Below are 16075 nucleotides of genomic sequence, written 5' to 3'. Positions count from 1 at the left end.
GTGATCTGTGTGATGCAAAACACGCTTTATACTGTAGGTTGAGTTGAGTACAGTAACTTGTAGCAGATGAAGAGGGAATACGCGGTGAATGATGGATGATGGATCCGAGCGCGTCGGAGGAGGGTTGTCGAGCGAGCGATCGGTTGAGATCAGAAAAATGAAAAGTGAATCGGATCAACCGCTGAGAACGAGATGGAGATGAAGATGTGTTGGAGATGCTTGAGAGAGTCGCAAGGTGTAGATAGTGGAGAGTAAGATGAATTCGAACGATCATTCCATATTTACATTCAATTCCATATTCACCTATCCTTCTCGTGAGCCATTCAAGTCACGAGCTCATCTGTACGACGGGCGACTGATTCAGGCACACTCGAAAAGAACAAACTTTCCATCCAATTCGCAGATCTCCCGATTCGAGTAAAAGTAAAATCATCTCATATTATAGAGACATTCCCCTGTCATATTGATACATGTATTATGATTGGTGGTGTGTATGTATATATATTTTGAATCAACGTATCAACGTATAAACGCATCAAAGTATAAGAAAGAGAGAAAGAACAAAACAAATCTCAACGAAATATCCCTACTATCCTTCCCTTAGTGCTTGGGGAGCTCCTTGTCCGCGTAGACTTTACCAGCGTAACCTTCCAAGCCTGAGAGACCTAATAAACCAACAGTGACGGCAGATACAGTTCGTCTGTCCCATGGTTGGTTCCAGTTCTTGTAACTGAAGTAACCGACAGCACCGAGGATAGCGACGTTTACTATCACAGATCATCAGTATATCGTTCTTATGCATCTGTTTTGAGAGAGAGCTGAACCCACCAGCACCAACAAGACCACCAGCGACTTGAGGTCGTAAGATGACTTCCTTGGCTTGGAGGTAGAATTTAGATCCCTCAGCTTTAGCTCTTTCGGCTTCCTTCTTTCCCTCGGGAGTTTGGAGGTACGATTCGGCGAGGTAACCTTCAGCACCGAACAGACCAGCAATACCAGCAGCGACACCACCGACGATTCGTCTGTCCCATGGTTGATCTTTTCGGGTGTAGGCGAAGTAACCAGCGGTACCGAGGATACCAACGTTAACTGTAAAGCGACACACGTTAGCTGTCTAATTACGACTTCGCGATCCCGAAAGCTAACTTACCAACACCCAAAAGACCACCGAGAGTACCAGGTCTAAGGACGACGTCCTTGGTCTTGTCCCAGTATGGACCAAGGGCAGATTCAGCTTTGTGAAGTTCGTCCTATAGTTTGCACCCAAAAATCAGCCATCAGTCACTAAGAAGAGACTACATGCCAGGACAGCTGAACACCGTGAATGGAAGGGCAATAAACTGACCTTAGCTTTCTTGCTGTACTCGTGTCCCTTCTTCTCAGCCTTCTTCTCAACCTCCTTGACCTTCTTCTCGGCCTTTTCAGCCTTCTTCTCAAACTCTGCTCCGCTCTCTGGCAAGTCTACGCTGTTCTTCGTAGGAGTGGGAAGAGGTTTGGGAGCACTCTCAGAAGTGGATGGCTCGTACTCTGGTGCAGGGTGAAGTTCTACGCTGATGGGTGCGGTTGGTTGAGTGGGTTCAATATCGGGATGATTGGGGTCTGAACCGGCTGGGAGGACGTTTACCTATGTGTTAGAAGACAGATTGTCAGCGCTCTGCCTGATACAAGAAAAAGAGAAGGGAAGGGATTAGAAGGAGAGTGACTCACCTTCGAGTCGACATTGTTGTGAGCCTCGGTCTCACCTGAGAAGTGACCTTCGGCAAGGTTTTGGTCGGGTTTTGGCATTTCACCGAATGGGACTGGAAGGTACCACCATGAATATCAGTACAGGTCGCGTGAGAAGAAGTATGAGTACATGGTTAACTTACTGTTGTGGCTGGCTACAGATGCGTAAGACATGGTGGTGGTGATTGGTGCTAGGCTGGGGATGTAAGTTATAAGATGAGGTTGATGTTATAGGAATGTACAATGATAAATATGAAAGTGAGATATGGAAAGATGTCTCTTTGATATGTGATGATGTTGTATCCCAGCTAGGTAAGTTTACTTTCCTTCACTTGACCTCGTTACTGCTTACTGCCAGTTCACTGTATAATTGCGTCATAGTCATGGCAAGCCCTACATGCGGGTGTATTTCCTATTTTCTATTTGCCACTCATTCTCGTATATTCGGATTTATCGGATAACCCCTTCATGTGGCACTTGGCACAAAGGTTAGTCGCGTAGTCTTCGGTCTGATGTTTCACGAGGAAGACACGAGGGTGGAGGGAGTGAGATGAGTTATCGTTGATTTATTTCGATGTTTAGTTGTAGTCCAGTCCAGTCAACCACATTCGTGATATTCGTGATATTCGTGATGTTGGTGCATCTCCCTGTTCGACCCTATTCAACGTAATCATCCTACGAGGAGAGGGAACAACCATGTCAGGTCCACCTGGACCGTCGAGATCACCTTACCCCTTCTCACCTTATCAACATATAGAAAAATCACCTTCCAACCACTCAACCAACCTCGGTAGAGCTTCACAACCCCACGCTGTAGTCGAAGCTGGTTTGTCCAGATCCACTAGCTCTCAAGCAGCCAGATCCCAATCCTCTTCTTCCCAACCCCGATCTCAATCTAGGATCAGAAGGTCGTCTACCTACCGCCCCTCTGAAGCTATTGATTTGACCATAAACAAACGAGACAAAGGAAAAGGAAAGCAGACCGAACCTATAGATTTGACTTTGACAGATACGGATGAGGAGGAGGAGATGAATAGAGCAGTATCGCAGGGGAGTAGTTCCGGACCTATCATCATGGTAGATAAGAATGGTGTACCTATATCTTCGAGAGATAAGGGAAAGGGGAAAGGAAGATATAAGCCTGAGATGGTAAATGGAAATAGCAATAAGAGATCACCTTCCTTCCATCCTGGATATTCAAAATCAACACCACTAAACCCTCACCCTCAAAATGGAAGATCATCATCTAGTCAATCACTTCGAACCAAAAGTCCATACCTCTCGCCGAATAAACCAAGCACTTCAAGAGGACTACATAGACACGAAGCTATCGATATACGTTTCAACTCTTCGGCATCAACCTCACCTGTGGTCCACCCTAAACCACTCCATCCCATCAATGACGGCAATCTCAGTGTGAACAACACAACAGATAATGCTCGTACTTCATCCAAAATGTCCTCGTCCTCTTCACAACCCACTACCTTCCCCAAACGCAGATTAGCCAAATCAACCTCCTCTAACTCTATAAACCTCCCATCCAATCAACGCTCATCTTCCATCATCAAATCGGAAAGGGCCATATCATCTTCCCCCGGAAAGCAAAAGAAGATGATCGCGCAACCTGTGATGACTAGACCCGGTTCGACGGCTGAATGGGAAGCGAGAATAGCGGAGAGAGAAAGGCAGAGACCACTCAATGAAAATACAAAGGCCAAATCTCAAGAGGGCTCTCCCTCAAGGATTCGAACGACTACACCTATGTCTCGTATGAATTGGGAGCCTATGAAGATGAAGAGGTCAATTTCAAGGGAATCTTTAGCTTTATCATCTGGGTCTGGTTCAGGATCACAGAATAGAGTGAAGAATGAATCGCCATTGAAGAAAACCATCCCTCTTCCTTCGGTTGCTGAGTCACCTCCAAAGCCTACCATCGCTTCATCATCACAGTCAAAGCAGACACATCCTCCTGCTCAATCTGAGGCAACATCGACGAACGCACACATCAGACCCAAAACTCCTACAAAGCCTCTCACCCAACAAAATCTCATCAAAACCACCCCTCAGAACTTCTTCGTACCTAGACCCAATTCTGAGGCTGGCCCATCCAGACCTACCCATTCACCAGTCAAGTCCAAGCACTTTCCTCCCAAGCATAACGAGGAAGAACTGCCATATCGACCACATATCCATCTTCAACCTGGTACAGAGCAGACTCGAAAACCATCGAGAGAAAGACCTAAACCTGGTGCATATACTTTACCTGCCATCGACGCTGATATGAATGATTGGCCTAGAACGGAAAGTACCCATTCTGCTGGAGGGTCGAAGAAGAGGGATGATAAGGAGAAGAAGGAGAAACGAAGAAATATCACTTCTTCCCAGAAAGCGTCATCAAATAAAGTTCCTCCCAACCATACTTCTACCTCCAAACATGCACCTATCAAACCGAACACCACCCCTCAGAATCAACAGAACGGAATCATTTCAAGAACGTCAAGTTCGACCTCCTCCTCACTTACTCCCCTTTCTAGTCCCTCTTCGTCCCCCTCTTCAAAGAATAAGAGAAGTGACCAGAAGGAAAGTTCATATAAACCTTCCCCTGTTAAATCGCTTAGTGCCAGCCCGATCAAAGGTAGACCGTTTCCTAGATTATTTGGGGATGAGACGCCCGTTTCTGGCGTAATCACTCCGAAGAAAGATAACGCTGATTCGCCAAAATCTGAGGAGAAGGAGAAGGATCAGGAAAAGGAGAAGGAGACAGACGTCGATGCAGAGACCAAAGTCGATATCGAGGATATAGTGCGTAACCTCCATCTCAATGTGTATCTGAGAAATACGTGTTGATCTGCGTGACAGCTTGCCGATTTTGCCGATTTCGATTGGGCCGCGAGTGATGATGAGGGCTCTGCGAAAGGTTCGGACGAGCATACGGTTGAAGATGGGTCAAATGCATTGAAGGAAGAGATACCTTCGAATCCAGCTCTAGCATTATCACCCTCAAACCCGGTCCATAAAAGTCCTACCAAGCAGTCCTCAATTCTTCAAACCAAACTCCCTTCTTCCTCTCAAACTCGTGCATCTCCACCTACCACCCCTCGATCATCCCAAAAACGACCCCACCCTTCTTCCTCACCTACTGAATCGCGCAAACGCCGGAATATCTCCGAGAGGTACGATCAGTTTTTCGAAGAGCAGCGCGCACAGGAAGAGAAAGAGAAGGAGGAGGAGAGGGAGAGGGAAAGGCAGTTGGAAGATGGGTTGAAAGATCTGGTGGGTGGGGGTAATGGGGATGAGAGGGAGGAAGAGGATGGGGGAGGTGACCTGGATGGATTCTTTGAGTGAGTATCGTACCGCATCTCTTTGCTGTCACTTATGTTGTAGTGTGGGCATGGATTATCCAGAAGCTGACTGACTGCTAATACAGTAATATCGCCTCGTCCAAACCCATCGTCAAGTCACCTATCAAACCCAATATGAAATCTGCCATCCTCTCGCGCCAACAACTTCGCAAAGCCAAGATCGAGAGCGAAAAAGCCGCACGACGAAAAGCAAAATTGGAAGCTATAGAACGGTTCGCCCAAGCTGAGAAACTTGAGATACAGAAGCTTGAGAATAAGGAATTTGCGAAGATAGTAAGAGGGATTAAAAAGAACAAAGATATTGATGAGTTCCTCAAAGATCGTCGGAGTAGTGGAGCCTATCCTACGCCTGATAGTGGGAGTGATTCACCGCTTTCTGATTTGGATGATGATGAGGATGGTGGCTCGTTGGATGAGATGGATGTGGATCTGGATCACTCATTTGGGTTAGAGGGAGATCTAAGTTTGGCTCAGGAGGAGGAAAGAAATTTCAATGATCTGGTGGATTCGCTTAGGCGGGGTGGAGTGGGGGTAGATGAGGGTTTGATAAGGGATGCGAAGGCTAGTATTATGGTTACTCCTGCTGAGAAGGAGGGATTGGACTGGGAGGGGTTCTGGGAAGTTGATCCATTACGAGTCAGTTATTTTAATGTCTCGCTTCACTTTTTTGATAGGGACGAGTCAGCTGATTTTGGTATTCAGCCTGATATCAAGGATCAAATGAAGGTCATTCCCTTTAAAATTGCCTCGGAGGATCCTATACTCCAGTTGATCTGCGAGATGACTCAACTGCCTGATCCCGATCTGGAGAGTCTGGGTAATATCGTTTCGTCAGGTGTGTTGAGCTTTGTTGAGAATGGGAAGAGGGAGTTGGCAAATGAGTTATTCGTCAATGGTGGGTTTTCATATACTCGTTATACCGACAAATCAAACGGATTGGAGCGTGTATGCTAAAGTTCAGTGGACATAGCTATCTCCTCGTCTGATCCTCGTTGGTCCGCATTTGCCCGTAGTCGATTTATCGACTTGGTCCAAACTAAAAATTACCTGCAGCAGGAGGATGTGCAGACTTTCTTGCAATCTGGAATAAAGCTCTTATGTGATCTGGGTGCACGCAGGTCGATCCTGTCTACTTTGGCTTCCAAGGTGGAGATAGATCAGGTTGATAATGGGAAAGGTGTGACGACAGGGAGGGAAGAAGCTTGTGGGATGGTGTGTCGAATACTTGTGACTGTCAACAAGTGAGTGTAGATGAGGTACCTGATGTGTACATACCAAGTTGCTCATAGTCTCATTCACAGATCAAAGGGCGAAAAGGAGACTGGATCCATCGATGCGACTACTGATCTGCAATGGATACCCATCCTTCTTCTACTTTCTATCGACAATACCACCTCTTCAGCCCTGAAGCGCACGATAAACGATACTGTACAAGTCCTCTTGATCCGCCTGTTCAGTGATGCTGATGATGTAAGTCCAGCTTTGTCCATGGCTCCGCCTGCTCCTCGCAGCCAATTAGCTGATTGTGATTCTGAACAGGTGAATCGATTCGTTCATACTATCGCTCGATCAATCGTGACATCGTCTGCTATCTACACAAACGCTGTGAAAGTAGCGATCCTTGATTCACTCGCTCAGAAGAGTAGGGAGTGTAGGTTGATATACAGGTGGTTGGCTGTTGAATGGCTCTTACCCGGAACTTTGATCAAGGTGGAGCAGATGGTGAGTCCATCCCATCTATGGTCCATCTGCACGCCCAATAGGAGCAACACTAATACGTTCGATTGGCAGGATAAAACCCCATCAGTTCCTCCAATCCCTTATTTACTCTCATCAATCGGGAACCTCTCAATCATCATAGATCCTCAAACCGACGATAAGACCGAACCGGATTGGTACGAGATAAATCACCTGATCACGTTCCTTTATGGCTCGGTGTCAGATATCGATACTCTCCTTGAAGAATTGGGTATGGATTTTGGAGATACCGCCACGACAGGGGCTTTTGGGAATAAGTCAATAAAGGATATTATGATGGAATGTGAGATTGAGAGGGTTCGGGAAGGGTTGAGGAGGATTAGGGATTTGATATGTGAGTGGGGGTTGGCTATCACTACTCAATTATTTTGAGGTTGACTGCTTGTTGCTTCCATTCTCGCCTTGGGTTTTATGCTGATGCTGTCACCTTTACGATCATAGCTGACCAATCGAATGGGACTCTCAAATCTACTGTTAAAGCTCGTCTTCATCAGTTGTACGAAATTGCCCGTCTGACATTATCGTTGGCTAACAAGAAACGGGTCAGAGCGAGGAGGTTGGGTAAGGGACTCAAAGTGGGGAGTAAGGGGCAGACCCGGTTGGATTTCAGCGTGAAGAGAGAAAAGACAGATTCGCAGAGAGATGAGGGCAAGGTTGGAGGTGGAGGAGCAGTTCTGGAGAAGAAAGGTCTTCAGGATGAGGTGACGAGAGGGGTGTTGGTGGAGAAGAATGATTCGAATGAATTGCGGGAAGGGGGACTGGGAGGGGTCACGATGGAGAAGAAGGATTCTAATGATAGTGGGAGTGGGAGTGGGAAGGGCGAAGGAGAGGATGTGGAGATGCTTTTGGGATGAGTGATTCGTGTGGGATACCAATGATCATTGTCATTTTCACGCTTTTGTATACCTAGCATCATTATGTGTTACTTTGTTGACGATTCTTTATGAATTATGGTTATTGTATATAGCATATCATCATGTTGTCTTTGATTTAGATCTATACGTATATATTGTATTCTAGATTACATGTGAGATATTCCCATGTTCTATCCTATATACATTCTGAAGAGGAATCCGTGATCATCATCAACGTTCTATATAGTAGCACGTCGTGACTTTCACAATCATCACGCGATCCACTGAAAGGGTTCAGTCTGCTTTACAAACCCTCAGACAAAGGTTGATCAATCTAATCTATAACTTTGCTTTCTCTCCTCCGTCCAGGCCTGATCCCACCTCCTCCACCCCATCCTCACTAAACCCAGTCTGCCTACTCCACCCACCCATAAACTTCGTTTGGCTCCCATAAGCCACCAATTTACCAATCCCCCCTTCTTCTCCCCCTGCTACAGCTGCTGGATCGGTAACTGTAGAAGTGGATGACAATGACTTGGGAGTGTAAAACTCGCACCGCGTATAAGCGAGGTTACGTCCACACTGCTCGACAGTACCTATACATATCAGGTTATCGCCCTCTTTTCCACCTGGTCGGACAAATTCGGTGGAAATGTTTACTGATACGCCTGTTGGTGGGGGAAAACCGAGGGTGGAGAGGGATAGAGAGGTTAGGGTGTCTGTGAGCTTTGTGAATGTCAGTACAGGTATAGCTGTATTGTTTTTGGATGGTTGGGGACTTACTGAGAGGATCACTCCGCCGTGGATCGTCTATCTCATGATATCAGAGTATAGTAGACAGTGGTCGAGTCAGTTCTAACCTAATGGACTTTGATGGTATCACCCACCCCATGGTTGTTCAGGTGTTTCGACTCAATCTTGAATACACCTTTCAAGTGCTTTGGTCTAGCTTCGATGAGACGGAGCTGCGTTGGGTCACAGGCTCATGAGCTATTTTCTCACTGATGTGGTGTATAGCTCACCGATGAAAGTACGTTGGAGTCGTGACCTGTATGTAGCCGGCATGCGGTCAATCATCAGTAATCTCGTTACGGGTTGCTGATCATATCGGACATACCGCCTTTGGATAAGGTCGTTGACCACGCCTGCGGACCATGTCAGCTGATGTACAAGTACAGAAGTAACAGAAGTACTGCGTTGAGGTAGCTCACCTTTTGCAGGAATTTGAGACACGCCATGTTGACTTGCCACCCTACTTACACACCCCCTCTGTGAATAGTTCAGAGCTTCAGAGTGAGTTATCTAGAAAGAATGATGCGAGATGCAGGTAGATAAAGTAATCTTACCTGGATCCATCCATGACCTTCATCTTCGGTTATCTTGGCCATCTATTCCGACGGATTACCAACTCGACTCGGATCTGGATCTGGTTGATAACGTAATCATTCATCATCTGGGATTTTGGTATCAGGATCAAGCTTGTTACCCTCAATCTCATGACGTTGACACATATCATGTAAGAGTCCAGGCCTTTTGTTGTTGCACGTGGTTACAGTATAATGACACCGTGAGATACGGAGGTGGAATAATCAATAATTGATGGCAGTGTTCTCGCAGTGCAGTGTGATGGGACAGTCTGATGCATGCAAACAGCGAGATGAGATGAGATGCGATGCAACGGCGTAACAACAATATGAACATGAAGAGCATTCGTATTTCACTATTTGGTTGATGACACAGTGATACACGGATTGACAGGTCTACCACCTGTTCTTTGTCTTTTATGTAACTAACTACGGGATACGGGATCGACCGACGGACGCGCAACAACCACCACTCATATATCACTCTCGTACCACGAATGCAAAAATCAATTCATAACCATCTCGTCGTTACCTCAGTAGCACAAGATAGAAAGGCATAGATCACGAAAACAGCATCATAGACGAATCCGAAGACACAACCAAGCATCGACAAAGTAATCCAATGTATCACATATAGGCAGAGACAATATCTCCATTACCATTCAATGACTTCGACAATTATCTCCACCCAATAGATCTCGGTCAACATGGACACTTCCGACGCAGAAGCTGGACCTTCTCAACCCCGTCCTAAGCCATTGGTTCCCACCCGACCTATACCTGATCCCCCTCCCGCGACTCCACCAAGTACTTCGAAATCTGTGAAAAGGAGATCATGGTTTGGCCTCGGCCTCGGTTCGCCGAGTATCATCACCGGTAGCAGTAGCTCCAATGATACTGCTTCGCCAACGAAGAAGGATCGTAGGAGGAGCACCAGTAGTATCAGGTCTAATAGGGAGGAGGTGCACTTGGAGAAGGTAGTCAGCAATGAGAAAGGTAAAGGAAGGGAGTCTTTCGAGGAAGACAGACACGGTAAAGATGAGGAGGAACTCTTGACTATAGATGGAGATCCTGAGAAGACGGTGAAGAAGAAGAAGAGGAAATCAAAGGGCGAGAATGAGGAGTTTGAAGTTATGAGGATGCAGGATCTGGGTGGGAGTGGGAGTAATCAGCAGACTCCGAGATCTACGTCTGAACGGACGGTGAAAGTGAATATGGATGGAGAAGAGACGGTGAGTCTGTTCAATCTTCTTGCAAGAGTCGTCCGTTCTCTTCATAAGACTGACTGCTAACGATTTAGCCAACCCTTATAAAGCCCCACCAGTTCCACCCCCAACCTTCCTTAATCCGCCAACGAACGTTCTCACGCACAGCAAGCGATCGCGACCCCTTTTCACCCCCTGACCCATCCTCAATACCTCCCAAAACCGCTACTCCTAGATCATCCTCCTCGTCCTTGAAAAATCATCAGAGACCTGATATCCACCCGCGCACCTCATCAAGACCATCTTCATCGTACTCCCCCTCGGCCAGAGTCCTATCTCTACAGATAGATAAATCCCAACCTCCCATTCCAGTAGATTTCGACCGTCCCTTACCACCCTTACCTTCCAAAAATTCTTCTTCTTCCATGAAACCACCTGAATTACCTCGAGGTATAGTAGTCACTCCAAGTAGTCCGAGGAAATTGTCCAAGACACCGAAGAAACCGCTACTAACTCAGAGAAGAAGCAGGTCTGCAACTGGACATTCAAGAGTACCACCCATACCTTCAACCCAGAGTAAACGATCGCATAGTAATTCCCCCAACCCGAATACTACCCCTGTCGCAGGATCAAGGATAGGTCTGGGTTTACCCTCAGCATTATTACCCTCTTCAAGACCCAACACCGAATCTCCTCCTCCTCCACCTGTCCCCTCAAAACCTCAATCTGTATCTTCTCCCTTCCCCTCGCGTACTCCCAGTCCAATACCAAAGATAGCTTTTGTGGAACCTGATGGTCTACCTGAGAAGCCAGATGAATCACCCCAGCAACAAGAAGAGAAGAGAAAGGTTGTTCGAAGAGCTAGGAGTCTATCTGGATTCTTTGGTAGATCACCTCCCATACCGCAAAATGCGAAAATGGAGGAACCATTGCCTGCACCTGAACAAAGCAACAGTGGTTTGAGTGAGAGCGCTAGTAAATCTGGTGGAGTGCTGGAATGGCTGGGAGTAAGGAAGACTGTCAGACGGAAGACTTCCGAGGCTCAGATGAAAGCTCAAGGCGGGGATGGTACCTTACCTGGTGATGGTCCAGGAGATATCACTGCCGAGCAGCAGACTCAAGGGCACAGCAGAGAAAGTCTTGAGCCGCCGAGAAATGGAGATTCCATCCCGGGATCCCAACAACCTACTCCGAGAAGGTCTCAGCAAAAGCTCTCACCTTCCACAGCTGCCCCACTGCCTGCACCCGGCCCAAGCAAAATATCCAGTATTTTCACACGACGGTCCTCGGCCAGAACGACTGATGACGAGTCTGAGCCGCTCTCTGTACAAGTGGTTCCTATGGCAATTCCCAATGCCGGGATGCGGAACATAACAGCTCAATCGTCCGAATCATCCTTGAACCTCCCCGCTCACGATCCCATATCACCTTTCATACCTGGCAGTGGACCGTGGGTATCAACCCCTCAAAGCGAGAAGGAAGAAGCGGAAGTTCTGTTCAGTACGCCCGAAGCTGAAGGGAGTAATTGGGGTCCTGGACGGAGACCATGGATGGATGGAGCTGAACGACACAATTCTTCTAGATCATCTATCTCATCTCCACTCGATCCCCTCCCTGAACAAAGCTTACCACCCACTCAAGCACCCTTAAAGGCTCCACCAACATTCAGAGAAGGTAGAGTCAGATCATGGTCCGACGCACCTCTTCCACCTCAGAAACTTGTCCCTCAATCTTCCAACCCTCACTTACCATTACCTCGACCTACTACACCTAATAGCCAATCTCCATCATTATCCCTATCTGCCTCGCCTCGAACGCCTTCAAGACCCAAATTAGGCGAAAGATCCAATTCTGGTAATTCAGCGATACTAGGTAGGATGAAAAGTGTTTTCTCGAAATCGACCAATAGGAGTAGGAGTAGTAGTCTTCTAGGAAAGGGGACCTACAACTCTGGAGCGGAGATCGACGAATTTGGAAATATTCCCTCGGGCCCGGCGGGTGAAATGGGTAGAAGCCAGAGGATGAGACCTTCCACCTCATCTTCCTCGATGGCTTCATCTGGTGCGTTCAGAGGTAGGTCCATAGGCGACGATAATGTCCGACCTGGACCTGGCGGCGCGGAAGAACAGACTCGATCGCCCAGAACATCTTTCACACCCTCCATTGCGTCCCTCGGATCCGGATCGAATACCCAGGAGACCAAAGCCCAACGAAAGAATAGAGTTCGAGCATCGACCATATCCCTCGCTCCTACCGCGTACCACTTCGCGCCTCCCCGACCATCTTCTCCGAACCTTTTCCCCATCGCTGCTACCCCACCTCGTAGACGTCCCGGAACAATACATAGGATATCCAATGGGTTATTCGGCTCAGGTTCCTCCGGTCCTTCATCCCCTAAAACTTCGTCTTCGCTCTTCCCTTTGCCGGCTAGATCGAGCGGTTCAATGTCTTCCTCCACTGGGGTTGTGGGATGGGAAGATACGTCCGGATCAAATACTAATGGCTTTTTGAGTCCGGGCACTAGTCCCCGACCTTCGACTGGAAGTATCACCGCGATGTCAAATTCGATGATCAAGCAGGTTTCTCAAAGGCAGGATGAAGAGACGCCCAAGGCTTGGTTGGATAGGGTTGTTGACAGTGTGTCGAGGGACGAGATTGCTAATGTACTTGCGTCGAGGTGGGTCCATCGTATACTGCGTACTGGTTTTTGCTGTCGTAGACAATTGAAATCTGTGGAGGAAAGGGGCTCGAAGCTGATTGTCCTGTTGTTATCATGATTAGCGGGGATGACTTCCACACCGAAGCATTACAACTTTACCTTTCAACTTTCGACTTCACCCATAATGCCCTTGATGTTGCGCTTCGAAGACTCCTGATGCATATGAGTTTGCCTAAGGAAACCCAACAGATCGATAGGGTCATTGAAGCGTTTTCGAAGAGGTATGAGGAGTGTGAGCCTGGACTGTTTGGACATAAGGGTGAGTCATCTATATCTACCTTTCTTAGCGACAAATAACTTGTGACGATATGAGTCGGACCTACACATAATATCTCATTGACTATCTGACACGAGAAGGCGTATTAATCTTGCCTGTGGTTTCCAGACAACACCTACGTCCTAGCCTTCTCCATGATGATGCTTCACACCGACGCATTCAACAAATCCAACAAAAACAAAATGACCAAGGTCGACTATGTCCGTAACACCCGCATGGAAGGGGTATCGCCCATAGTACTAGAAGCATTCTTCGATAATATCACATACACCCCGTTCGTATTCATAGAGGACGACACCGATCTAAAGAGATCATCAGGCTATGAAAGCTCCTCATCGACCTTCGGACCTTCCACACCCAATTTCAATCATATCGCCCTTCCCTCCTCCGTGGCCAGTACGACCCCAATGCCAAGTGGTAAAGCCAAAATAGACGTATATCACATGATCATTCGCGGACTATTAGGAACGTTACGAGTAAATGTAGAGAATCAGATATCGGTGGATAATCCATTCTCGTACCTTGGTACTCGACCTTTTCTGAACCTCGATCAACTGTGTCAGGCCTTTGCAAATGCCAATAATCTGATTATACCGTCTTATATCGCTGCGCCGTCGATGAAGGTGGCGGGGAAATTGACGACGCCCAGTAGGAGGAATACCGTCGGGGCGAGGGATCAGAAGTTGGAGGATCTGGTTTTGAGGGTTGTCAAAGTTGGACTGCTGTCTAGGAAGGGTAAGTGCGCAGTCCTTTGCGTGGACTGTTTACTCAAGGCGACGTAATGCTGATTGTCTATCCTCACTACTAGACGAATCAGACCAATCGTCTAAGAAAGCCTCCCGAAAATGGAAATCATGGAGTGTCATCCTCACCTCGTCGCAACTCCTGTTCTTCAAAGATCCCACATGGGCCCTAACTTTACTCGAACAGATCCAATCATTACAAGATACAGATAACAAGTCTGGACAATTGTTACTACCTCGCCAAACGACTTTTAAACCCGACGAGGTCTTCTCGCTGAAAGATTGCGTGGCTGTATATGATCGGACTTTCAGTGCTGTAAGTCTTCTCGGCTTCCACATACACCATATTGGACAGCCGATGAGGAGCAACTAACGCTTGGTTGTGCTTTTAGTACCCCAACACATTCCGATTCGTCATGCCTCAATCTCGTCAATACCTCCTGCAATCGTCAGACGAGTACGAGATGAATGAATGGATAAGCTTGATGAACTACGCGTCGACTTTCAAGACTGTTAATCTGAAGATGAAGGGACCGACCATGAGGAAAGATCAGGTCGTCTTAGCTGGTGCTGCGGCTGCTGCGTCACACAAGCGGGAATTGAGAGCTGAAGGAGGGAATGCCACACCTGGCGGAAGTGGTAGGAAGGCTTTCTTCGGTGAATCTAGTTCGGCTCTGAGTGGAAATGATAATGAGAAGGGATTAGGCTTGATCGATATTACCAACGCCAATTCTAGTATGTCCAGTGGGAAGGTCAAGGTGAGAAATGGGAATGGGAATGTCAACGTGGATGTTGATGAGCCCAATCAGGTTGTTCATGAGGGTGAACAGTTGGAGGAAGTTTTCGGTGTGGTGAAAGCTGAGTTGGCTGCTGGACGGGGTGAGGCTGGATCGAATAGACCTTCCACTTCTAGTGAGATGGTACAGGAGAAAGAGGTGGTAAGGGAGAAAAGACATGTACATACCTCGCGAGTTTCTCTGATCTACGTGAGTGACTCTCGCTGAGACCAGTCCAATGAACGGGATGCTAATTTGTGCTATATCGAACGTAGGACCACCTCAATACCCTCCGCCAGAAATGCCTCCCTATCGAATCATCCCTATCCTCATCGCTCCTTCTTACACGAAATATCTCACTCCTCACTCCCTTCCAACGATCCACCCGAGACAAGATCTCATCCTCCATTCCCTCTCTTGCACATAAGATCCGCAATGATAGATTGAATTTGACCAAATTGAAATTATGGATCAGAGTGCTAGAACACGAGGGCGAACGGGAAGATAGGGAATGGAAAGTGGTAAGACACGTTGCGCTCCAAGCTGCAGCTAGGAGTTTGAGGGAGGATACTGTTGTGGGTGTCGTTAAGGACGTTAATAGGCAGTCTGGGGAGACAGAAAGGGAGGTACCGAAATTGGAGATTCCCGATGGTCCCTCTTCCTCTTCTCCACCTCCACTTTCTCCATCTCCCATTTCACATTCGGTCGATGGCGAGGAAGCAAGTCGGAGTGGAAGGAGCGAGGTTACCAGTCCGGTGGAATTGCCAGAGATGATCAGACGATCGAGCGACGAACCTCCAACATCAGATACAGACGCGAATTCTGAAGAGAGGAGAAAACCGAGTACGAGTGATCAATTGAACCGATCAACCCTCAACAACCAGTCTAACGGGATGAGAAAGTCGAATTCCGCCAATGATCTTTTGAACCCCAAATACCACGTTCAGTTTAGAAGATCAAGTGAGATTGAAGAGACACATTCGCAACTCAAGTCTGATGGGTTTAGTCCTCATCCTGAGAGAGGGGGGATTGACCTTACCCATTCACCAAATTTATCTGTGTCAGATAATGATAGAGACAGAGCTGGGACAGATACGCCTATGATGATGTTTAGTATGGAGTCGCCTTTGGAGGTACCTGAGGCTAGGATGGCTGATCCTGAGGAAGGAGGAAAGACAGAGGAGAGGAGATGAAGTAGAGTATGATTATGTCTTGATACGTTACGATGGATGAGGACAATCAAAAACGATAATGAATTCTCGGCTGATGGACTAAACGACTGTTTCCGTATA

At 47.3% G+C, this 16075-nt stretch overlaps 4 protein-coding genes across 4 annotated transcripts; 2 read left to right on the top strand and 2 right to left on the bottom strand.

Moving 5' to 3' along the window:
* Positions 1–600: 600 nt before the first annotated feature.
* I302_102840 (uncharacterized protein) lies at positions 601–1899 on the bottom strand (the record flags this gene model as incomplete). Its single annotated transcript, XM_019188209.1, has 6 exons — positions 601–767; positions 829–1089; positions 1151–1250; positions 1346–1624; positions 1708–1799; positions 1869–1899. 6 exons carry the CDS (start codon positions 1897–1899, stop codon positions 601–603), a joined length of 930 nt encoding a protein of 309 aa, XP_019051087.1.
* Positions 1900–2421: 522 nt separating this feature from the next.
* Positions 2422–7699, top strand: I302_102839 (uncharacterized protein; the record flags this gene model as incomplete). The annotated part of the gene is made up of 9 exons (XM_065869571.1): positions 2422–4527; positions 4585–5066; positions 5153–5723; positions 5790–5982; positions 6058–6328; positions 6389–6557; positions 6627–6809; positions 6879–7179; positions 7287–7699. 9 exons carry the CDS (start codon positions 2422–2424, stop codon positions 7697–7699), a joined length of 4689 nt encoding a protein of 1562 aa, XP_065725643.1.
* Positions 7700–8038: 339 nt separating this feature from the next.
* On the bottom strand, positions 8039–8937 carry I302_102838 (uncharacterized protein; the record flags this gene model as incomplete). Its single annotated transcript, XM_019188207.1, has 6 exons — positions 8039–8425; positions 8483–8509; positions 8587–8664; positions 8722–8747; positions 8817–8844; positions 8911–8937. The coding sequence occupies 6 exons, from the start codon at positions 8935–8937 to the stop codon at positions 8039–8041; spliced, it is 573 nt and encodes a 190-aa protein (XP_019051085.1).
* Positions 8938–9770: 833 nt separating this feature from the next.
* I302_102837 (uncharacterized protein) lies at positions 9771–15976 on the top strand (the record flags this gene model as incomplete). The annotated part of the gene is made up of 7 exons (XM_065869570.1): positions 9771–10295; positions 10379–12945; positions 13050–13246; positions 13373–13999; positions 14073–14323; positions 14400–14993; positions 15059–15976. 7 exons carry the CDS (start codon positions 9771–9773, stop codon positions 15974–15976), a joined length of 5679 nt encoding a protein of 1892 aa, XP_065725642.1.
* Between the last annotated feature and the right edge of the window lie 99 nt (positions 15977–16075).

Source organism: Kwoniella bestiolae, chromosome 1 (genome assembly GCF_000512585.2).
Source record: "Kwoniella bestiolae CBS 10118 chromosome 1, complete sequence".
Lineage (NCBI taxonomy): Eukaryota > Fungi > Basidiomycota > Tremellomycetes > Tremellales > Cryptococcaceae > Kwoniella > Kwoniella bestiolae.
The sequence above is the reverse complement of the archived record's forward strand: the minus strand, read 5'-3'. Positions and strand labels throughout refer to the sequence as shown.